Source organism: Podarcis cretensis (assembly GCF_951804945.1).
Source record: "Podarcis cretensis genome assembly, chromosome: 12".
Classification (NCBI taxonomy): domain Eukaryota; kingdom Metazoa; phylum Chordata; class Lepidosauria; order Squamata; family Lacertidae; genus Podarcis; species Podarcis cretensis.
The window spans coordinates 22,899,505-22,922,641 of NC_137181.1; the positions used below are offsets into that span (position 1 = coordinate 22,899,505).

Genomic DNA, 23,137 nt, shown 5'->3' on the forward strand with positions numbered 1-23,137 from the left:
TTTATTTATTTCCTTGCTGCAAAATTGTACACACAAAATTGTATGGACTTAAATCATAAAACATGACGTGCCTAACAAAAAATGGGTCACTAGGGGAATAAACTACTCAGCGTATTATTTTACAGTACATAATAATGAGATAATTACTGTAAACTGGTAAAATGAGTCATTCAGAAAATCAGCCTGGAAAACAGGAGGGTAATAGGAGTGAGCTAATGAGTGGTGCCTGCTTATCTATGCCATACTGCAATATATGCTGCAAGAATTTCTCATCTGTGTGTTGTTTCATTTGTATATTTAATAAAATCTCACCACACAGTGTAAAAATTATAGTTGTTTTTCTCTCCCCTTGCCACCTTCAGTTTTTGCAACAGCTTTTCCATTATGGCTGTTTGTCAGATTACATTATACCACTGATCAATATTCATCAAGTGGAAAACGATTCTAAATTATATTTAATTATGTAACCTTACAAACATGCTCCAGCACATCATCCATGTTGCCACTTAAATATTCCAAAATCAATAACATATCCTTCTGAATTTTAATTTGAATGCAATGAGGCTGCCATGTCCAACTTTTTTAAAAGTTCCTCTGATTTCAGTAGAAAAGCTGTACGCTGATTAAAACTCCCCCATTCACATCAGGAGAACTTTAAAGGCATTATTGTTGGCTAATAGTGCTCACACACACACACACACACATAGTTAACAGTGCAATCCTATACATATGTACTCAGAAGTAAGCCCCTCTTTGCTTTCAACAGGGCTTATTTACCTGAGAGTAGAGGACTCGCTTTCCTGGGAGTCTGAGTCCCATCAATCTCAATGGGGCTTAGTTTTGAGAAGACACACACAGAACTTAAGTGCAACAAAAACTTTTGGGAGAGGCTGTAATTCAGAGGTATCAGGCTGGGAAACATCGCTGTCTGCAATTGTGAGCACTATTGCCAATCAGATTAGGCAGCACAGAGCGAGATTAACCAGTGATCTGATTTATGATAAAGCAGTTTAATATCTCATAAATACTGTTCCATTAATGGGGGCAGGGAATGCTTTCATCCTTCTTAGAAACTAGGAATCGCTCTGTATGGTGCTATAAATATGGCCCAGGGATTCAATAGATGGTAAGTTACGACAAATAACAAGTGTTCTCCAAATTCCAGTTCGCTCTTGCTAGTAAAGGTAAAGGTAAAGGTACCCCTGCCCGTACAGGCCAGTCGTGTCCGACTCTAGGGTTGTGCGCCCATCTCACTTAAGAGGCCAGGGGCCAGCACTGTCCGGAGACACTTCCAGGTCACGTGGCCAGCGTGATGAAGCTGCTCTGGCGAGCCAGCACCAGCGCAGCACACGGAAACACCGTTTACCTTCCCGCTATAAAGCGGTACCTATTTATCTACTTGCACTTAGGGGTGCTTTCGAACTGCTAGGTGGGCAGGAGCTGGGACCAAAAGACAGGAGCTCACCCCGCCGCAGGGATTTGAACCGCCGACCATGCGATAGGCAAGCCCACAGCGCCACCCGTGTCCCTAATGGTCCCTTACCATTCAATAAATGGTAAGTTATGACAAATAACAAGTGTTCTCCAAATTCCAGTTCGCTCTTGCTATTCCTGTGCTAACGTTCCACTTTGAAATCTAGCTCAGCATCCTGATCTCATGATGGGCAACCAGATCTACTTGCAGGAAATTTGCAAGCAGGACATGAGCACCAGATCACTCTCCCCTTTCACAGTTGCCAGCAACTGGAATTTAGAAGATTTACTACCTCCGACTGTGGAGGCAGAGTGTAGCCATCATGACTAGTAGCGATTGAGAGCCTTATCCTCCATGAATTTGTCCAATCCTTCTTTTAAAGCCACCCAAGTCAGTGACTCTGACTCATGTCACACCAGGTGAAGTGCTAGCTCAGTTGGTGGAACATGAGGGTTGTGGGTTTGAGCCCCACATTGGGCAAAAGATGCTTGCCTCGCAGGCAGTTGGAGTAGATGACCTTCGTGGTCCCTTCCAACTCTACAATTCTACGATTCTATCCAATAACATATGGCTTCCCCTGTCCTAGTCTACTTGAGAGCTGACCCCATTGAATGCAATAGGACATTTTTCTGAGTAGACATCTATTGGATTACACAGTAAGGCTGCAGTCCTGAACACAAGTACTTGGGGGCCGACCCCAGTGGATGAATTGGGACTTACTTTAAAGTAAACATCCCTTAACTGTTCTGCTAAACTATCTTCCTTTTGGGTAACATTTCTAATGCATAATTTTTTCCATCAGTCAAGTAAATGGAAATAGTACAGTGAGGCCTCTAGCAAGCACATGCCCTAATAAGTGCTAGAAAAATATCCCTATAATGAGAATAATAATACTTTGAAGACATTCCACTCCACCAAGGATTAGACGGCACACCCTCTACTCTCCTGGCCAGCAAATAGTTTTGAGGGTTGGGATGCTTTAATCATATAACACTTACATTGCTAAGTGATGTACATAGGTAAAAAAAAAAAAAAAACCAAGACAAACATATTTACATTCATGCATGGCATTTTAATGTAACTATATTTGTGTTTATCTGTCCGGGTGTCTATAGAAACTTTCTGTCCAACAATGAATAGCTAAAGTCAGTAGCTGCTGGAAAATGGTTCGTTTCTGGTGTGAAATATGCTTCATAAATTTCACTGCAATCATTAATATTAATAGTTAGCACAATATTTCTCTGTGACTTGATCGCTATAACTGATTGCTATCACGGTGTGCATATTGGGTGAGCTGGTAATGTTCAAGTGTCATATTCCACCTTTCTCCATACATAAATTATTATGAAAGTATTATGCACTGCCTATGATCACTGGAATCCTCTTGCTGCCTCTTGCTTTGCATTACAGTGGGAGATATTGGAACCTGTTTGCTCTGCGAGAACTCATGGAAGTGCAAAGGTCAGGGTGGAAGAAAAGGATCTGTTACAGGCTCAGAGTACAGTAATCCCACCCATACCTTTCTTTATGTTGTCATAAACTACAGTGGTACCTCGGGTTACATACGTTTCAGGTTACAGACTCCACTAACCCAGAAATAGTACCTCGGGTTAAGAACTTTGCTTCAGGATGAGAACAGAAATTGCGCAGCGGTGGTGCAGCAGCAGCAGGAGGCCCCGTTAGCTAAAGTGATGCTTCAGGTTAAGAACAGTTTCAAGTTAAGAATGGACCTCCGGAACAAATTAAGTACGTAACCAGAGGTACCACGGTATTGTGCAAGATCCCTGGCTATAATGCTAGACCTTCTCCCTCTCTGTTCACAACCCCAAAATACAGCGCAAGTGGGTCCTGCAACAAAATGTTGTATTGCGCCCCCAGACACTGACTGCTAGCTAGGCAGGTCCTCAGGGAGCAGGGAGTGTGGGCTGAATATGGCCACAACCTTTTTGGTTATAGTTATATCAAAATTTGATGCAAAGATCCACTTATCAAACAGCCTGTCCACTGGAATATGCCGGAGCTAGCCTACCTGCTGGACCCACCAAGAGGTGGTTGCTGGACTCTGGGTCCCACCAGTGTTGCCCATAGATTGTGGTTCCTGCTGGCTACCTGGGTATGGGGCAACCTGCCCAATCGCCTGAGGCATTCAGTTCCTACCTTCTCCAGACCATCCATGAGGATTCCTTCACTGCCTATGGATCCTGCCTAATGCCCACCCCACCAAAGAGTTGTGGCAGGTTCACACAAAAACTGCAACCAGCAAACATACCCTTGCTATAGGAAAGGGAGAAATGTTGGGGATAAATGTTGGTCATGTTTTCATGTTTGGTGATGGACCTGTTGCATGGGACAGTTATAAACAGCTGTGTAGCATTATCTTCCACAGAATCAGAATACGTTGCAGCAACAGAAGCCTGCAGAGAGATCACCTGGCTTGATCAACTCATAAAGGACTTTGGGTTGGTGAGAAAAGGGCCTGTCAGCTTGCTAGAGGACAATCAAAGTTGCCTGAAGCTGACGCAGAGTGAGAAGTTCCTGGCCAGAACAAAACACATTGGGGTTAAATACCACTACATACGCCAGATGATCCAGGATGGACTTGTGGAGCTATCCTACTGCAGCACCCAAGAGATGACTGCTGACATCCTGACGAAACCCCTACCAAGAGAGAGTTTCCAGAATCTACGTGTCAAGCTGGGACTCTGGGTGGTTGAATAAAGTTGTTTATGTTTTGTGTATGTTGTATTGCCTGAGAAGGGGTATGTGGGATGTAAACACAGGAGCAGTCAATGACAACATTCCTAGAGTGTACATGTTAGAACATGGGGAGGGATGTCTGTCTAGCAAGCAGGTAAACTTCCTGGGGACAGACTTCCTCCGCATGTGACCAGAGGTGGGTGTGGCCTCACCTGTGCAGGTAAATGATAAAAGCACAGGGCAGGCAGCCATCTCTCTCTCTCTCTCATCTTCATCTTCTGAAGGAGCAACATGCCCTCTTGGCTCTCAGCCAAGAGAGGACAGTACTATCTTCCTATAAGATAGATTCTAAGTGTATGTAACCTTTTTAAAGCTGTCTGCCTTCTGGGATCAGATTGTGAACAGAACGTGAGTAAACTCTTTTATACTTTTATAAAGACTGTGTCGTGTCTTGTATTTTAAGAGGGAACAAAAGGGGAAATTACCAGAGTAATTATTATAAAGGTTCTAGCGAACCTGTGCAGACGTTACCGTTGCAAACTTAAAAGGGAATGCCATAAACTCTGCTGATATTTTGGGAACTTGTTAGCACAAGTTGGATAAGGATATAATTAGTCAATATATCCTCTCCTGCACCCCAGAACATTCCCACAATAATGGAATACTGGATGGTTTAGTTTATGTAAAATATGCAGAGACTTATGATATGCAAAATGAACCATAGAAAGAGAAGAAGGGAAGGCATTGATATTTTAAGGATGTTTAAATGAGTATTTTAAATTGTAAAACAAAATTATACAAAAAAAGGAAAGGCAAAAATATAAACTGCAGTGTGAACAAAAAATATATATCTCCCAGCCACAAACTATCATCCAAGCAAGAACAGTTACAATGGAGAAAGGGTGGGTGGGGAAGAAGGCTTTGTCATGGCTACGCCGCCTTAAATAGCCTAGGCATGGACCAGAGAAAGCAAGTCTTCCCTCTGGACCATGCCCAAGCCCTGCCCACTGCAGCACAGCAGCCACTCTAATTATCCCGCCCCCCTGGCAGCCTTGTGCCAGGCTGGTAGCACAACTGGGGTGCTCTGTGGAGTGGCAACAACTCAGGAACTGTCGCATGCTGTTGTTGAGGATTAAAGCTACTGCATCCTATTCAATTTTTCTCTCCTTACCCACCCCCATTCCACTTGCAACTGCCTGTCAGCACTGTATGGTCACTGAGCATTCTCAGTCCTTACTTGCCTCTTTGGGGAGTTCCCAGCCCCTTAGGGATTCCCCCCACCCATAAAGATGGTTTGTTTGCAAGCGCTGGGGTTTCTCAAGTCTATGGGTACCTCTCTCCAGTGAAAGGGTTTTGGCAACATAAGTAAATGCACTCACAGTCTGAACACTAGAAATGGCAGGAGCAATGCACAGTTACAGCACCTAGTCCTAGACCATGGGTAGGCTAACTAAGGCCTGGGGGCCAGATCTGGCCCAATCACCTTCTAAATCCAGCCCGCAGACGGTCCGAGAATCAGCGTGTTTTTACATGAGTAGAATGTGTCCTTTTATTTAAAATGCACATCTGGGTTATTTGTGGGGCCTGCCTGGTGTTTTTACATGAGTAGAATGTGTGCATTTATTTAAAATGCATCTCTGGGTTATTTGTGGGGCATAGGAATTTGTTCATATTTTTTTTTCAAAATATAGTCCGGCCCCCCACAAGGTCTGAGGGACAGTGGACCAGCCCCCTGCTGAAAAAGTTTACAGACCCCTGTCCTAGACTCAACTACACAGGTTGAATGCTTGTGCCAGCGTGCTCTAGTATGGAGGATCTGGCAGCAAATCTCTTTAAATACTCTTCTTTAAATACTAGGACCAGCATCCCCCATCCCCCCCGCGCTTCATAAAACTGAGACCTTTCTGAATAGAGATCTGTGCTGGTTTTCAAAAAGTGAAACTCTAAATCATGTTCACACCCACGCCGGAAATTATTGCAGATATTATAGCTTTTTTACCCATTCCATTAATCATGTACATTTGCATTGCTATAGTTACGTGCCTCTTTTGGAAGGAAGGACGGAACCATTTTGTAAGTCACTTTTCCTCACAGGACACAATGAAAGATTAATAAAAGAAATGTAGAAAGAAAAGTTAAAGCCATGGTTTTCCCAGTAGTGATGTATGGAAGTGAGAGCCGGATCATAAAGAAGGCTGATCGCCGAAGAATGGATGCTTTTGAATTCTGGTGCTGGAGGAGACTCTTGAGAGTCCCATGGACTGCAAGAAGATCAAACACATCCATTCTTAAGGAAATTAGCCCTTAGTGCTCCCTGGAAGGACAGATCGTGAAGCTGAGGCTCCAATACTTTGGCCACCTCATGAGAAGAGAAGACTCCCTGGAAAAGACCCTGATGTTGGGAAATATGGAGGGGAGGGCACAAGGAGAAGGGGACGACAGAGGACAAGATGGTTGGACAGTGTTCTCGAAGCTACAAACATGAGTCTGACCAAACTGCGGGAGACAGTGGAAGACAGAAGTGCCTGGCATGCTCTGGTCCATGGGGTCACGAAGAGTCGGACACGACTGAAAGACTAAACAACAAAAGAAAGAAAAGACATTCAACACCAGTAAATACAGGAAGACACAATTATGTCATTAATTCTGTTTGCTGTATCTAAATTCAGACACTGCATGCAGACTCATCCTAAGCTACCTTTAAGGCAGAAAACTGTGTCATCAGAAAGTAAAAATGGGTGGTTATTCAAGCTTGGTATAAGAAGGCCTTGTTTGATCTGCAAAAGATTTGCTGCAAGACTCCTGCTCTGGGTGCAACAGGTCTGAAGTGGAGTTCAAATCCCATGCAAACAATATAAAATAGGTGGTATTTGGGCAGGAAGGGCCTACGTTTGGCACCTAATTTGCATGCAGGGGGTCCCAAGCTCAGTTGTCTGTGCCTCACAAAGCAACGCTACAAAAGAATCACTTTACCACAGCAACGGAGGAACCACAGACCTGGGGGCCAAATTCTGCCCTCTTAACATCTCTGTCTGGCCCAGGTGACCCTGCACATGCCACACCCCCTTCTTCCGTAGCCACACCTTTCACTGGTCCTGCTTCACACTTTCCCTAGGTAATTTTGCTTGGTTGCAATGCGTCCTTGAGCTGTGGCAATGCCTCCTGCTTCCCTGGATGGAGGAATGTGCATTGTGGAGCTGGTTAATCCCCTGATATTTGGGTGGCTGCAAAGTAGCTTGCTGTACCAAGGTAGGAGTCACATGCATTGCTCTGCCTACTTTTGCCTCCAGCCTCACCCACCCTTGGCATGTGGACACAGAGGGTCGTCCACAAAAGAACAGAACCCACCCCCTGCCCCCCCGAATAACCCTACAAGGCTTCTGGCTGTCAGAAGAGACCATACTGGGTTAGAGGCCGACCAGTAGCCTGACTCAATATAAAGTACCTTAATTCATAGTGTTTCCTCTGTCATGTCAACCACAACCTCAGTCCTGTCTGTAAAAACAGAACAAAAATTGTACAGTGGTACCTCGGGTTAAGTACTTAATTCGTTCCGGAGGTCCGTTCTTAACCTAAAACTGTTCTTAATCTGAAGCACCACTTTAGCTAATGGGGTCTCCTGCTGCCGCCGCGCCGCCAGAGCACGATTTCTGTTCTCATCCTGAAGCAAAGTTCTTAACCCAAGGTAGTTTCTGGGTTAGGGGAGTCTGTAACCTGAAGCGCATGTAACCTGAAGCATATGTAACCCGAGGTACCACTGTACAGGCTTGAGTAGGCCCAGAAACTGTGTTCGGTACTGCAATAACATAAAAAGATTAAGAGGGTTTCTTTGAGAACGTGCAGAGTACACTCCCTCAATCAGATGGGAGGGTTTGAGGATATGACTTTCAACTTGCACAGACTCAGACCCCAGGCAGCCAATGTGGAGCCTGAGGGAAGCAGCCTCAAAACCCACCCTCCATTTTAGCCTTAGGCACAGGAGTGATGGGAGGCAAACTCTGCATCCGGCAGGGTAAGGTAAAGTTAAAGGACCTCTGTCCAGTTGAATTCAACTATGGGGTGTGGCTCTCATCTCGCTTCAAAAAGAGGGAGCCGGCGTTTGTCCACAGACAGCTTTCTGAGTCATGTGGTCAGCATGACTAAACCGCTTCTGGCGCAACGGAACACTGTGACGAATGTCAGAGCGCATGGAAACACTATTTACCTTCCCACCTGTACTTGCACTACTTGCACTGGTGTGCTTTCCAACTGCTTTCCAACTGCTTTCCAACAGGAGCACACTCCGTAGCGGAGATGCAAACTGCCGACCTTCTGATCGGCAAGCCCAAGAGGCTCTGTGGTTTAGTCCACAGCTCCACCCGCTCCCTCCAATCTGAGAGGATGGGCAGAGGTGCCCCTGGGTGATTCTTCATGCTCATTCGTGGCTCCATGAATGGAGGGGGAAAGTAGGCAGAAGGGGAGGGAAAGAACTCTGCAGGAAATCATCATTCCTCCTTCCTAGAATGGAGAGCAGCAGCCCCTCCCTTTGGGTGCGCCCTGCTTGTTGCCATGGCACCCCCACCATTAGTTCCTGGCCAGCGTTGTTCCTTGCTGCTCTGGAAGAAGAGGAAAGATGGCCCATTCCGTATCTCTCCCCACCGTCCTCGTCCCTGAAGAAGAGGACATTGGTGCCACTGAGCGCGCACGGGCCCTGCAATCCACGCGGAGGCTGAGCATGTACCCCAACATCCTTGAGCTCCTGACACTGTATAACAGCTTTGACGAGTTGGAGCTGGACTACCGGTAACACATCAGAGCTGCCTGCAGGGGGCGATGGGGGAAGCGAAGCAAAGGCATTCTTCCTCTCTGCTCCTTCCAATGAAGCTCTGTGGAGAATTCAAAAGCTTGCCTTTATATCTCACCACCATTTTCTCCAAGTGGCTCAAGGAGGCGTGAAAATGATTCTCCCCCATTCTATCCTCAAAACAACCCTGTGGGGAAGGTTAGGTTGAGAAGCTATGATTGGCCCCAAGTCAGTCAGCTTCATGGCTGCCTGGGGGATTTGAACTCAGGTCTCCTAGGTCCTAGTCCAGCAGTCTTACTGCCATACCACAATATAATACACCACATGTAAGACCCAATTGGGTTTGACTCTGGAGCAGATGCTGCTGGCTATTCATAGCTGCTAATTTGTGTTTTACTTTTAAAAATATTGTTATTTATTTATTAGAAATATATAATGCTTAATAAAAAATATGTCATTTACATAAAAAACAATAAAATTATAATAAAATTTCCTTAAAGCTAGATAAAACCCAAACAAAAGTATATATTCCAAAATGAAACTGAACAGTGTTCAAAAGAGAGAGTTAATAATTAAAGAGTCAGGGTCTAGGAAGTCTGGATAAATATAATTTATAAGAGACCTTTAAAGGTCATTACTGTCTTATCTCAAACTACCCGAGAGAGTGTGCATTACAGAGGAGAGGTGCATAGCTTTATTCTGTGCTGCATATTCTATGTTTGTGAGCTGCTGTATGTTCCTCTTTTAAAGGAGGGGCAGAAAATAAAAACTAGATGATAAATAAATGGACTGTCTGGAATGAGGCAGCTTCCCATATATTTCTTCATTTGCTTTCCATTGAGTCTTGAAACCAGAGAATTGTCCTACCAGCTATCCCTCATTTAAGAATTAAATAGTACAATGTATTGCAAATCCCGTCATACTGAATGACTACATGGACACTCCAGATTTAATTGGCAACTCCATGCTTCCTTGTGCAATTCCAGAAGGTTGGCGGTTCAAATCCCCGTGACGGGGTGAGCTCCCGTTGCTCAGTCCCAGCTCCTGCTCACCTAGCAGTTCGAAAGCACGTCAAAGTGCAAGTAGATAAATAGGTACCGCTCCGGCGGGAAGGTAAACGGCGTTTCCGTGCGCTGCTCTGGTTTACCAGAAGCGGCTTAGTCATGCTGGCCACATGACCCGGAAGCTGTACGCCCGCTCCCTCAGCCAATAAAGCGAGATGAGTGCCACAACCCCAGAGTTGGTCACGACTGGACCTAATGGTCAGGGGTCCCTTTACATTTATGTCCCATTAATGCTGTGCACCAGAATTAGTTTCCTGGCATCTCCAGTTTATTCTCCCAGTGTAGAATGGTTTAAAACTGAATTGTATCTCTGAGCCACTTTCTGAACCAGCAAATGCCTCTATCATCCTTGCCATTAAAAATGGATGTTAAACTTTATCACATTGCTATTTAAAGAACTTGTAGATATGATGAGACTTACAAACAGGGAACACTTGCATGTTGCAGAAATGCGATCAGGGGAGTGGTTCTGAGAGATGTTAACGCAGAGGGCTATTTTTAAAAATCGAACTGGCATGTGTCCCCGTTTTGCATTAAGAGTTCCCCCTGCAAATGAGCCAAGTTTAGCCTGGGTGACGTACACATTGACTCATTCTACAGCCAAGAGACTAAGCAGCTGCCTTGACCACCTGTTCCCTGTTGCTGGAAAATCCAGTCATGTTTAGAATAGCAGCCACCTCCCAAAGATTTGCGTGTTGTCGTTTCACCCACCTTGTTAATCTGGGCTTCCAAAACATTGCCACAGTGGAAGTCCAGGGCAGGAAGGAGGGGGACCCCTGTAGAACAACTGAAGAGTGTGCATGGCAGATGTAACCAAATGGCGATCCATCTGTGCTCCCCAGAGAAATAACATTTTGAAATCTAAGCAGGACTTAGCTTGGCCAGTGCCTTGATGGGAGACTGCCTAGAATCCCTTATGCAAGCTGATTTGAAAGCGAGTGTGTGATAAAAGCGAACTCAATAACTGTGTGAGTGACGGGATTTCCTTTTAGAATTATTCATTATTGAGGAACATATATAAACCCTCTTTAAACTTTCTACATACAAGTAGTGTGGAGAGTGGGGACTGTCACTTTTTTGCTCCCCAAAATTTAGAGGGAAACCTCTGAAGCTGGGAGCTTTCTGTACTTTATGGAGTAACCCCGCACAATTTAAGACCCTGATCTAAGCTCTACATTGTGCAGGCAGCTTCCAAAAGTAAAGGAGAAGAGGCTGCTGGATCAGGCCAATGGCCTATCTAGTGCCGCATCCTGTCTTCACAACGGCCAACCAGATGTCTCTGGGAAGCCTGCAGTCTTCATCTGAACATCAGAGAACTCCCCGCTTTTACAGTTTCTAGCAACTGGTATTCAGAAGCATGTAGGTTGGTGACCATCATTGCCTCCTGTGGCAGTGAGTTCCATAGGTTAACTGTGCTTTGTGAAGAAGTACATTCTTTTATCCTGAATCTTCCACCTTCAGCTTCATTGGGTGTCCACGAGTTCTGGTGTTATGAGAGAGGAAGAAAAACTTTCCTGTATCTACTTCCTTGCTGCTGTGCAAAATTTGTATAGACTTCTGCTTCAGAAGTTCACCCTCCAGCTCATGAACAATAGGGAGTGGAACGGAGCTTCACATGCCTGTCCACTCTCTTGCATTGCTTTTACACATGAGTAAAACACTTGAACGAGGCAATAACTTAAAAGCTTAATGGATAGTTTAGCAGATTATTGCTACTTTAAGCTTCACATTTGTTCTGTATAATATCTTTGCTGTTTCAACTAACTATATTTCAACAAAAAAATTCCATAGGCACACGATTTCAGATAACCTGAAAATAGGTTTTGGGATCTCAGATCATGCTACGCAAACAGACACAAGTGAAATAGGAGATATAAAGGTCTTTATAGAAACGACAAGAACTTTATTACAGGTAAGCTGTTTTCTGCCCATCTCTCAAGCAGAGCTTTGCTGGAATACATATGTGGCACTGTAGCTGTTTACATGGGAGGCGGGTGGCACTGTGGTTTAAACCACTGTGCTGCTTGGACTTGCCGATCAGAAGGTTGGTGGTTCGAGGCCCAGCAACGAGGTGAGCTCCCGTTGCTCTGTCCCAGCTCCTGCCAACCTAGCAGTTCGAAAGCACACCAGTGCAAGTAGATAAATAGGTACTGCTCCGGCAGGGAAGGTAAACGGTATTTCCGTGCACTGCTCTGGCTTCGCCAAAAGCGGCTTAGTCATGCTGGTCACATGACCTGGAAAAACTGCCTGCGGAAGCGGACAAACGCCAGCTCCCTTGGGCTGTAAAGCGAGACGAGCGCCGCAACCCCAGAGTCATTCGCAACTGGACTTAAGTGTCAGGGGTCCCTTTACCTTTAGCTGTTTACATAAAGTAGCTAGTCCTTATTTTGTGCCAACAACAGCCATTTTTAACCATTCTAATTTAACATCTGCATTCATTCTTGCTTCAGAAATCTTGGCTATTTTTTTCATTCCTTTCATTGTCAAAGTCCTTATTGCCACTATTATCAACTGTAGATAGCATATGCAGGGGGAAAGTGAGATCAAACTGTTTATGAGGCATATGTGTGCAAGCCTAGAGAAGTTTCCCAACCTTGGGCCTCCAGCTGTTTTTGAACTACAATTCCCATCATCCCTGACCACTGGTCTTGCTAGCTAGGGATGATGGGAGTTGTAGTCCAAAAACAGCTGGAGGCCCAAGGTTGGGAAACACTGGCCTAGAGGAAGCTAGGCTCGTCCTTGTAATGCTAAGCCTTAAAACTTGTAATGCTGAGCTGTAGCTTAGCACAGGTGTGAGAAACCTCTGGTCTCCTACAGATGTTGCAGGACTACAGTTCACATCATCCCTGTCGGCCATGCTGCCTGGGATTGATGGGAGTTGTAGTCCAACAATATCAGGGTGCCCCCAGGCTCCCTATCCCTGGTTTTCACTGCTCTGTCCAAACTAACCCACTGAAACAGGTATGCAATTATGGCAGGTGTCTGGGTGTGGTTGTATTGGGTTAAGATGCCCCTTCCCAGGCCAGTTTCATTGAGATCACACACAGACTGGCACAGTCTGTGTGTGGTGCTGTTCATTTAGTGTGCTGAAACAGCTTGTTTGGTAGCTCCATTCTGTTCAACAGCCACATAATAAATCGTTTTGAATGAGCGTGCCATTAATCCTTTTGTATTTTCAGTTCACAGACAGGCTCTACAATGATTTTGCTATGTACCGAAAGATCCTTAAAGCGCAGTATGAGGAAAGAATACAGGAAGAGGCAACCAAGCTCTGGCTAGCCATAAATGACAGGCTAAAATACATTGATGACTTTTACAAGCAGGTACAGGGCAACTTTCCTCATTCCGCTTTAAGCATCAAAGTGCTGAAGTGTAAAGCATCAATGTGAAATCTGTGTGAAGGTTTTGTGTTTGCTATTTGGTTAAAGCAGTGTGTGTGTGTGTGTGTGTGTGTGTGTGTGTGAGAATATCATATGCTGGCAGCTAGCAGTACAATACAGAAAGCACATTTACACCACCATTACCCTGTAATTCCCTCGCTGTGCTATAAAGCACTATAGAACTCAGCCTAAGAACCAGCCCCAAACTGGAGCTCTTTTTTGTTGTTGGCAGGGTGGTGAGAGAGAGATTGTTGAAAGGGTCTCCCTTCCTTTTCCTTTCCTCTCTTTTTAAAACAAGTGATTATGTTTATATGTTTTTGATTTTTAAAAAATCAGCCTTTCAGTTTGGGCATGTGTTACAGCAATTGTCAGCACAATCGCTTGTTCACTGCTTAATCAAAAATAAGCATGAGCTGAGTTCCATGAGATATAGTTTCAGGTTAGCGTCTGTAAGGTGGCTCAGCACCATTATTCTGCGATGTTCCAATTGCATTCAGAACAGTGGGATATACACTACGGATATGATCCAGGGATTGATTGTGCTGAGCCCCAGCAGAGCCAGCACAGGCAGCTGAGCCCTGGCAAGCCCTGGGCACGGTCTGATATCTGCAGGGTTCATGTGCAGTCAATGCTGACACAGCAGGGGACCGGACAGAACAGCCGCCTGGTCCCCCCCTGACCAGAGAACAGGATGCTGTGGGCTTGTGGCTCCACCTAAAGGCAATCCATTGTAACTGCTTCTACTGTACCAGTGTGTGCTTGGGTGTTGCAAGGGCTAAAGGTGTTGGAAGAGGCAAAAACACACTTGAGGATTGTACCTTTGCTCCAAAGAGCAAAGATAATGACAGAATTTTTTTCCTTCCTTCCTTCCTTCCTTCCTTCCTTCCTTCCACGTTCTCTCCTTCCTTCTTGTTGCATTTCTATCTCACCTTTTTCTCCAAGGAGCTCAAGGTGGTGTACACAGTCCCGCCCCCCATTTAAGCCCCACAACAACCCTGCGAGGTAGGTTAAGGCTGAGAGATAGTGGTCACCCAGTGAGCTCCATGGCTGAGCAGGAATTTGAACCCTGATCTACCATGTCCTAGTCTGACACTCTAGCTACTGTGCCACACTAGCTTGAATACATCTTTTTTATTTTGAAATTTACAGTTGGGCAGCACTTTTTTTTACTGGGACCAACCAAAACATCCTAAGAAAGGCACTGCCCAACAGTGGACTTTGAAACATTTCCTTGCGGGCTTTGCCTTTTACCGTTTCGATAATCCGTAAAAAGTTAAATCTCGCCCTTCAATTACAGAAAGAGGAGAAAATGCGATATAGCTACCAGCAACAACTATGTGATGCACTTGCAATTCTCAAAACAAACTATACGGTGAGTTTTTGAATTATTGCTACTGTGTATATTTTATTTACAGTATCTGACACAGCGCAGGGTGCAGCACACCCTGGTTTGCTTGGTTAAGGAATTCAGAGTTGGAATGCCCCAGCTAAAAACCTGGCCCCATGAGCCAGGGCACAAAAAAAGCATTTCTTAAGGTCAGGTGCAAACGTCATACAAGCAGATGTGGTATCCTTGTGCAGGCTCTGGGATTCACCCCTGCTCCTGGCTGAACTGTTCGTAAATAGCAGAAGCAGCTACTGGTGCTGGAACGCAGGTGCTCCCCACCTATCCCTTTCACCCATCAGATCATAGCTGGTCATATAGTTGTAGAGTTGGACCAAATGGATCATCTAATCCAACCCCCTGGAATGCAGGAATCTTTCGCCCCACCTGGGGCTCCAACCCACAACCCTGAAAGTCTCATGCTCTATCAACTGAGCTGTCCATCCAGACACATCCCTCCCTTCCCCCACACCCTTCCTCTGCTACCCCTAACTACTGAAATAAAACAAGAAGTTTGCTTCTGTAGGTAGCTGGCAAACACCGTGTGCCCAGGTAGACTATGGTGTCCATTCCCCTGTTCTCCTCCCAAAACTGCAATTTCCAAAGCTCTCTGTGAAGAATCTGGGAATTGTAGTTCTGGGAGGGGAATTGTGGGGCGGCCTACTGGCAACGCTCAGCACCCTAAACTACAGCTCCCAGAATTCTTTGGGGGAAGCCATGGCTGTTTAAAGTGGCACCATAGTGATTTAAATGTAGGGTGTGGATGTAGCCAAAGTCAGGCATGATTTAGTGTTACAAAAACCAATCCAGCTGTTGCTGCTGTGCCTTCTGACTGCGATCAAGTGCTTTGTGTCTCTCATTAACGCTCCTCTTTCCTTGGCAGAAATATTTCTTACTTGACCCATCCGAAGAAGGTGGAGAAACCATGCTTTCAAAGTTACAGATACTGAGGGGCAAGCTTGAGGAGCAGGCTGCTACAATTGAAAATTTGGAGGCAGAGGTAACGAGGCTTAAACAAATGTCCCCTGAAAAGGTAGGTGGTTTTCCAAAGCCTTTAGCACAGAACGAATTAAGTCCTTAACCCGAGGTACCACCGTAAAGCCCTTAACAACTTGGGACCAATTTACCCACATGTGCCCACTCAACTACTCTGATGGGCGGAACTGGCACTACAACAGGGACCACATAATACCCGTTCCACATTTTTAAGGACTCAGTTGTTTAGTGTGGCAGGGTGGGAATGTTGTGGATAGTAGGAGAGGATATATTGATTAAATATTATCCTTTCTCACTCACACTAGTGAGCTAGTAACAGAGCACATTCCTTATACATTGCTGGGAGGAAGTTGATGGATTTGTTAGAATCATTTGAGTTGAGCAATCCTGTCTGGCTTGTCCAGATTGGATTGTTCCTGGTAAATTTCCCCTTAAAAACAAGGATGACACAACAGTCTTCTTCTAAAAGTAATGATAAAGTTTACTTACATTCAGTTCACAGTATTGTCCTGGAGGCAGGCTTTAATCTTGTAGTCACAGTTACAGCTGTAGAGAAAAGAAGTCTGAGCTAGGCCTCACACTTTCTATCTTGCAGCTTCCATCCTCTGTAAGGATGAGCCTTGTGCTGCTGGCTAAGAGCCAGCAGAGGAGTCCGAAAGGTGAAATGGGAAAAAGATAAAAAAGAGTCAAAATAGGAAGATGGCTGCTTGACTGGCCCTTTTATAGAGTCTGCTAGGGCCACGCCCATCTACCGGGTCACACACGGGGGAAGGAGGCCCCAGAGCAGGTTTGAGAGGAAGTCCTCCCTTTTCTGGCGCAACATTCCCCTGCCTGTCCACTCTAGGAAACAGGAAATGTTGTATTTGACTGCTACAATGAATGATACATCCCACAGGCAGCACCCAGTGCTGGATTACCAAATAGGCAGAGTAGGCATTGGTCTGTGGGCCCTACGCCTTTTAGGGGCCCCACAACAATGGGTCAAAATAATATTGATTTGATCTTGAAATAAAATTACAATCAAGCTTTCTTAGTTCAGTGTGAGGGGGGCCCTGAGATTTTTGACTGCCATGGAACTCCCTGTCTATTGAGATCAAGCCTCCGCTGAACTCCTTTCGGCACCTGCTAAAAACCTCTTTGTTTAGACCAGCCTACCCAGATGCTTAGAAAGTTAAGGTAATTTTAATCTTAGTATTTCAACTTTTGTATGTTTCAAAGTATGGTTGCAGGTTTTTCTTAATTTTATTGTTTTATCTTTTTGTAAACCGCTTTGAGGTTGTTGTTTTTTTAAAATAATAATCAAGCAGTGTATAAATTGTGTGATATAAATAAATAAAAATAAATAGGAGTAGCTGGTAAACGTTGTTAATGTAGAAAGGCAAATGTATTTCCCTCTAGGACTGAGTTGCTTAGTCATAGCTGTTCTTATGTTATTCTGATGATACTCCATTATGGAAAGTCTTTGGACTGGGTTGTCTGCATGGTGAATTGGGTCTCACTCCTGTTTCTAAACGATAGATGATTAAATAGCAAATGTACCCTAAATTCCATCAAAGGACTCAACAAGTGATACTGGGGTTTAGTTTTTAAGCACTTTCTTATAACATACAGTTTTGCAGTGGGTAAATTGCAGCATGAAGTTAGCAACTCAGAAACTACATAGGGTGATAAAGCTTTGAAGCCTCCAAAATGACTTACGTTTTGATGGCCATCCACGTTCATATTTCGTATCTATCTTCTAAGCCAGGGGTTGGCAAGGTTTACCTTGCCTGGACCTGTTCACTCCAGCAGAGATCACTCCGTGGGCTGGATTGCACGAGCGCCTGTGATTTCCGGCATCTGCGCAGAAGCAAGTCCCCGCGCTGTGCCAGTTTAGCTCAGCGCACAGGGACTCACCTGATGGGCGGCTCAGTTCAGGGGCGGCTCATGGGCCTGTTAAACGACCCCCATGGGCTGCTTGTGGTGCATGGGCCTTAGGGTGCCGACCTCTGTTCTAAGCAAAAAAGAACTGTTGCTGTGGCCAGATGGTAGGGAGAGCCTCACCACAAAGCCTTCCTTCTGTGACAAATAGCTGCAGAATGCTGCAGAAAACCCTCCCTTTGCTCATTTTGATAGTGTCCTTGCTGCAGCAAGGCTAATTGTTTTATTTACAGTTCTTATTTATGACAGATGGTGGCGCTAGAGCTATAGATTCACCATGCAAAGCCCACAAAACTGAAGCTACAGCACAACTAGATTTTAGAGAACTGTCTCTTACAAACAGACTGCATTTGATTGTAAAACATTTTTTGTCAATCTGTGTAAATAATAGATTCCAAATAGTTGCTGTTGTTCATTATGATGGTGCTGGTGACAAGCATTGTTATCAGTATTATTATTATTACTGTTATTATTATTGATATTCCCTTCCTCTCCTCCCACCACTGCCCCCATATACTCTTGCTCTGCAGCAGATTGGGGGAGGGATGTGGAGCGCTGCTGTAGAGAGGGGGATCAATTTTGCTATATAGTAGAATCATAGAATTGTAGAGTTGGAAGGGACCACAAGGGTCATCCAGTCCTACCCCCTGCAACAAAGGAATCTTTTGCCCAGCGTGGGGCTTGAACCCACAACCCTGAGATTAAGTGTCTCATGCTAGTAGTAGCAATAGTAATCTATATGCCTTTTTTTAGCCCAAAGGCCCCCAAAGTAATATGCAGCGGAATTCAAGGCAGTAAGATAACAAGATAAAATTAATTTCAGTTATGATCCTTGTGGCTCACAGCACAGTGAGCTGTTGATGCGTGAGTTCTGCCACAGCTAAGGAGCTAGCCTTTTAAGCCTCTTAAGTCCTGAAACAGTTCTTTAAAAGATCCTTTGAAACCGTGGATTTACTGTGTAACCACATAGAGTGGAACGATGTCTCAGGGGACTTTTGACTAATCGTTTCTTTGTACTGTGTGATGTTTATTAACACCCTCTGGCAGATCCTTAACTGGAGAAATCCTAGAGGGTTTGGGGAAGTATTTTGGGCAGTTAAATAAAACAAAAAGGAATCGTGTCAAGTCCAATGAAGCAACTAAGTAAGAACATTTTTCTGAAACCCATGGCTTATACCGAGGGGGGGGGGGCAATGGTAGGGACTCACTTTAAATTGCCTGTTATGAGCCCATGTGCTTTTGGAGGGTTATATACCAATTTTAGCTTCAATAATTGATGCCGCTTCCTAATTAATTGTAATTATTTCTAAAGAAGAACAGCTGCAGATTAATATAATGGATGACTTCTCACATCTCTGCATTTTGGCCACTGATTCCCATAGACCTGAATGGGTGTCAAGTGCTTGATCACTCTGATTATCACCTACTCCTGTACTTACATGATCATCAGCACTTAGCTTTTTTCTTTTTTTCTTTGAGCTTTTTTATTTTGTGTAAATGCCCAGAGAATTTACACAAATGGACAGTATACAGATGATGGTGGTGGTTGTGGGGATGATGATGGTGGCTTTTGTAAACTGTGTTTTATTATCTGTGCCCAGAGAACTTGGATAGCATACAGATGATGAAGATAAAAATATAACCTTGAAACAGTCCCTTTGATTTCAATAGGATTAACTCAATAGCAAAACTCTGTGTACAGCAATATATGTATATCCTACTTCACATCCCAACCCTAAACATATTTTACTTGGAGTTAATCCCATTTTGTTCAGTAGCACTTCCTTCTAAGCAAGTGTGTTTTTATTTTAATGTAACTTACTCAGATTCTCCTGCAAATTATTCAACTTGTTCAGTTCTGGTTTGCAACCAGTTAAGCCAATGTAGCCACTTCACAACATGGGAGAGAACAGTAAACCATTCCATGGTCTGAGCCGATCATAATGACAAAATGTACCAGACACAGAAGCATTCTGAGCCAGCATTTGACACACAGTTGTGTTCTGATAGAAACACCTTGTGGCTGACACAGACATGTGAGCCACTCTGGGAAAGTATTTGAGGGGATGAGTAGGAATCCCCATATGTCAGGGACTGGGCAGATGAAGAGGAATGGTGGAGACCACCTCCCCAGGGGCCTTCCAAAGAGGAGGAGGAGATAGTATAGATCTGGAGGGCCCAGGTCACACCCTAGGAGAAGAGGGAAGAAGTTGGGAAATAATGGAATACAAGGAGCAGGAACCAGGTAGCCTAGAACAGGCAGAGCCTGAGCAGCAGCTGACTGACACACTGTCACTTGAGAGTACAGTGGTACCTCAGGTTACAGACGCTTCAGGTTACAGACTCTGCTAACCCAGAAATAGTACCTCGGGTTAAGAACATTGCTTCAGGATGAGAACAGAAATTGTGCAGCGGCAGCAGGAGGCCCCATTAGCTAAAGTGGTACCTCAGGTTAAGAACAGTTTCAGTTTAAGAACAGACCTCCAGAACGAATTAAGTTCTTAACCCAAGGTACCACTGTATCCCAGAACCTGTTCACTCCCCAAAAACCAAGTTGAAAATAGCAGAAAAGAGGGCTCAAAGGTTGGTGGCACTTAACAGCTGCCGTAGGAGGTAGGAGGAGTCTGAGGAATAGGAAGTGCAGAGAAGAGAAGGTGAAGCTTCACTCAAGGCAACATCAGATAATGAACGGTGTGGATGGAATTTTGCCCTGGTAATTCTAATAATAAAAAGGAACTGAAAAGCTCGCTTTCCCCCTGTCTCTCTGCTTTACTGGGCAGGCAGCCAGTGGCCACCGACAGCACCCTGACACCAGGGATAGCAATAAAATTAATTGATTAATCAAATAAACCAGACTCTTTGAAAAGTTGGTGCTGCACAGAGCACAAGTCCGAGTGCAAGGGACAGCCAACCACTTTCACCTGCACTTGAATCTTGAGGCCAGCCTCAGCTTGGTGGCAAAGTTGCACTGCTAGATTGTAAGCAAGCTTAAGATTTTGTGATGGGGCTTTACATAAGTATAGGGAAGTGGGGCCCTACCACCGGGCCTGCCCCCAAAGTTGTGTCCCTTCTTCCAGCTCCAACCAGTTCCTTCTTGCATGGTTGATCTCTGGTGCATACCTTGGCTGCATGAAGGTTCCCATCTTACATGTGCTGCATGCATAGCCAGGGGTAGGTGGGGGGGGAGCTTGGTTGCCAGATGTGACCCCATTCATCCTTTGACGCATCTTGTGAACACCCCTGGTTGCGCAGGGCTTCTGATTGCATAGAGGAACTCTCACAAGGACAGGTAGTAAACCATGCAGACCTTCCCTCAAGGCATAGAGGCCAGGGGTGATGGATCAGGGGGACAGGTAGGTCAGTGAGGTGGAGCTGGTGGACACCATCCGGCTTGCCTTTACTCCGATGGTGTCAGGGTGCTGCTGACGGCTGCTGGCTCACCCCCCAGGAAATCAAACGCAGAGAAAGAGAGAGCTTTTCGGTTCTTTTATTTCTACAGGATCACAAGAAGACTCAAGAAGAGCACCTTACTCTAAAGCCCATGCTCCTCATAGCAAAGCTCCACCCCCCTCTGGCCATTAATTCCTATCAATCAGACTCCTCCTGCTGCTAACAGTGGCTACTGAGTGCAGACTTCCTTTGGGCTCTCTGTTCAGTAATTCACATAGAATGTCTGCTTCTCGGAAAGGGAGAGGGCTCTGGTAAACTGTTCAGAGACAGTGTGTCACATGGCTGCTGCGCAGATTCTAACACAGCTGACTCCTGCCTCTGTTCAATGCCACCTTGCTCCTGTTTTTCATCACTCATTATTTCCCAACTTCTTTCTTTGCTGCCAAGGAGTGTGGTGGAGTCTCCTTCTTTGGAGGTCTTTAAGCAGAGGCTTGACAACCATATGTCAGGAGTGCTCTGATGGTGTTTCCTGCTTGGCAGGAGGTTGGACTCGATGGCCCTTGCAGTCTCTTCCAACTCTATGATTCTATTCTCTTCTTCTTCTTCTTCTTCTTCTTCTTCTTCTTCTTCTTCTGGGGTGTGACCTGTCTCAAACCACAAGTCTAGGTCTATACTCTCTGCCCCTTCCTCCTCTCTGGAAGGTTCCGGGGTTCCTCCACCAGTCCTCCTCACCTGCCCAGTCCCTGGCAGATGGAGCCATTTCATGCAATACACACATGGAATGGGCGGGCAGGAGGGAGGGAGACAGGCCAAAATCTGTGACTTGAGCACAGCCAGGCCTTTCCCTTCATACACAATGGATGCCTGTTGAATGCATGTTTTACCTGATCCAGCACAACAAGCAAACAGGGAGATGGTTCTGCTCCACCAACTTAGGGCATCTGCAGCCAACCAACTGAAGTTCCCCCCTCCCCCCCCCCAAGAGATCAAGCTGCTAGCATTTTATCTAGTGGAGAGAGGGTGGACAGTAGCAGTTTTAATGAAAAAGAGAGTCCTCCCTCCCCAAATCCTCAAGGGCTCGCAATCTAGCCAGCTAACATGAACACCAACCAGGCACAAAGGAGGACAAAGAAACAAAGGAATTGGGACTTTTTAGTAGTGAAGAGTAAGTGAAGGGCCTCTGTGGATGCTCTCTGTATAATAGTGCAACAAACACACAGCTGTTGTACATCATTACTTTTTTTTTTATGTCCTGAGATGGCAGAAGAAACTGAGAGCAGGGGGAAATACCAAGAAAATGTGCAGAAGGAATATGTTTCCCGGGGACAGAGTTGCTGTTGCATGTTGATCATTTTTTCCTAGCGTTCAAATGTCAATACTTTGTTGCTGAAAAACACAGCTCTCCCACTGTTCACCATTTAGTGCACCTCTTGCAATAATTTGCAAAGTTTGGTTCAGAGAGTTTGCCACAGATACTTGTCCTGTGGCTGGAATGTTCATTCCCCCTCTTCTGTTCTGAAGTAAACCTCTTCTGTTGATGGCAGACGATGTTGTTGTTGTTGCTGCTGCTGCTGCTGCTGTTATGAATTCAGATTATACAGGGCAGTTTTTAAAAATGCAGGTGATTTACTACATAGCTGTCATCAATAGTTAAACATCACAACAATATTTTTTTAGATAGATAGATAGATAGATAGATTCTTTATTGTCATTACACAAGTGCAACATTGCACAAGTGCAACGAAATTGGATGCCATCCCTTAAAAACAACAAGCAAAACAACAACAACAACCAAACAAACCACATTCCAGCCGCACCCACACCCACACCCATCAAACTCCCAGGTCACACTATCGAGTTACAGCATTTAAAAAGGCCACAGCTCTTGGATAGAAACTATTTTTCAGTCTATTTGTCCTTGACTTGATGTTTCTATATCTCCTGCCAGAAGGCAGTAGTGCAAACAGACTGTATCCCGGGTGAGATGCATCCTGCAGGATGTTGTTTGCTTTCCTAAGACAACGGGAACCGTACAGTTCTTCCAAAGAT

General features: G+C 45.0%; 1 protein-coding gene and 1 long non-coding RNA gene across 2 annotated transcripts in view; one reads left to right on the forward strand and one right to left on the reverse strand.

Annotated features, from left to right (window-relative positions):
- LOC307199795 overlaps nt 1-16,565 on the reverse strand; it is a 70,511-nt gene extending 53,946 nt beyond the window's left edge. Inside the window, exon 1 of the long non-coding RNA XR_013832200.1 lies at nt 16,268-16,565. This is a non-coding gene — a long non-coding RNA (uncharacterized lncRNA). The remainder of the gene's footprint in view (nt 1-16,267) is intronic.
- LOC307199786 (uncharacterized protein C10orf67 homolog, mitochondrial) overlaps nt 8,689-23,137 on the forward strand; it is a 50,149-nt gene continuing 35,700 nt past the window's right edge. The window contains exons 1-5 of the mRNA XM_079947850.1: nt 8,689-8,953; nt 11,810-11,930; nt 13,198-13,341; nt 14,696-14,770; nt 15,666-15,815. Coding sequence (XP_079803976.1) covers nt 8,784-8,953; nt 11,810-11,930; nt 13,198-13,341; nt 14,696-14,770; nt 15,666-15,815 — 660 coding nt within the window. The 5' untranslated portion in view covers nt 8,689-8,783. The remainder of the gene's footprint in view (nt 8,954-11,809; nt 11,931-13,197; nt 13,342-14,695; nt 14,771-15,665; nt 15,816-23,137) is intronic.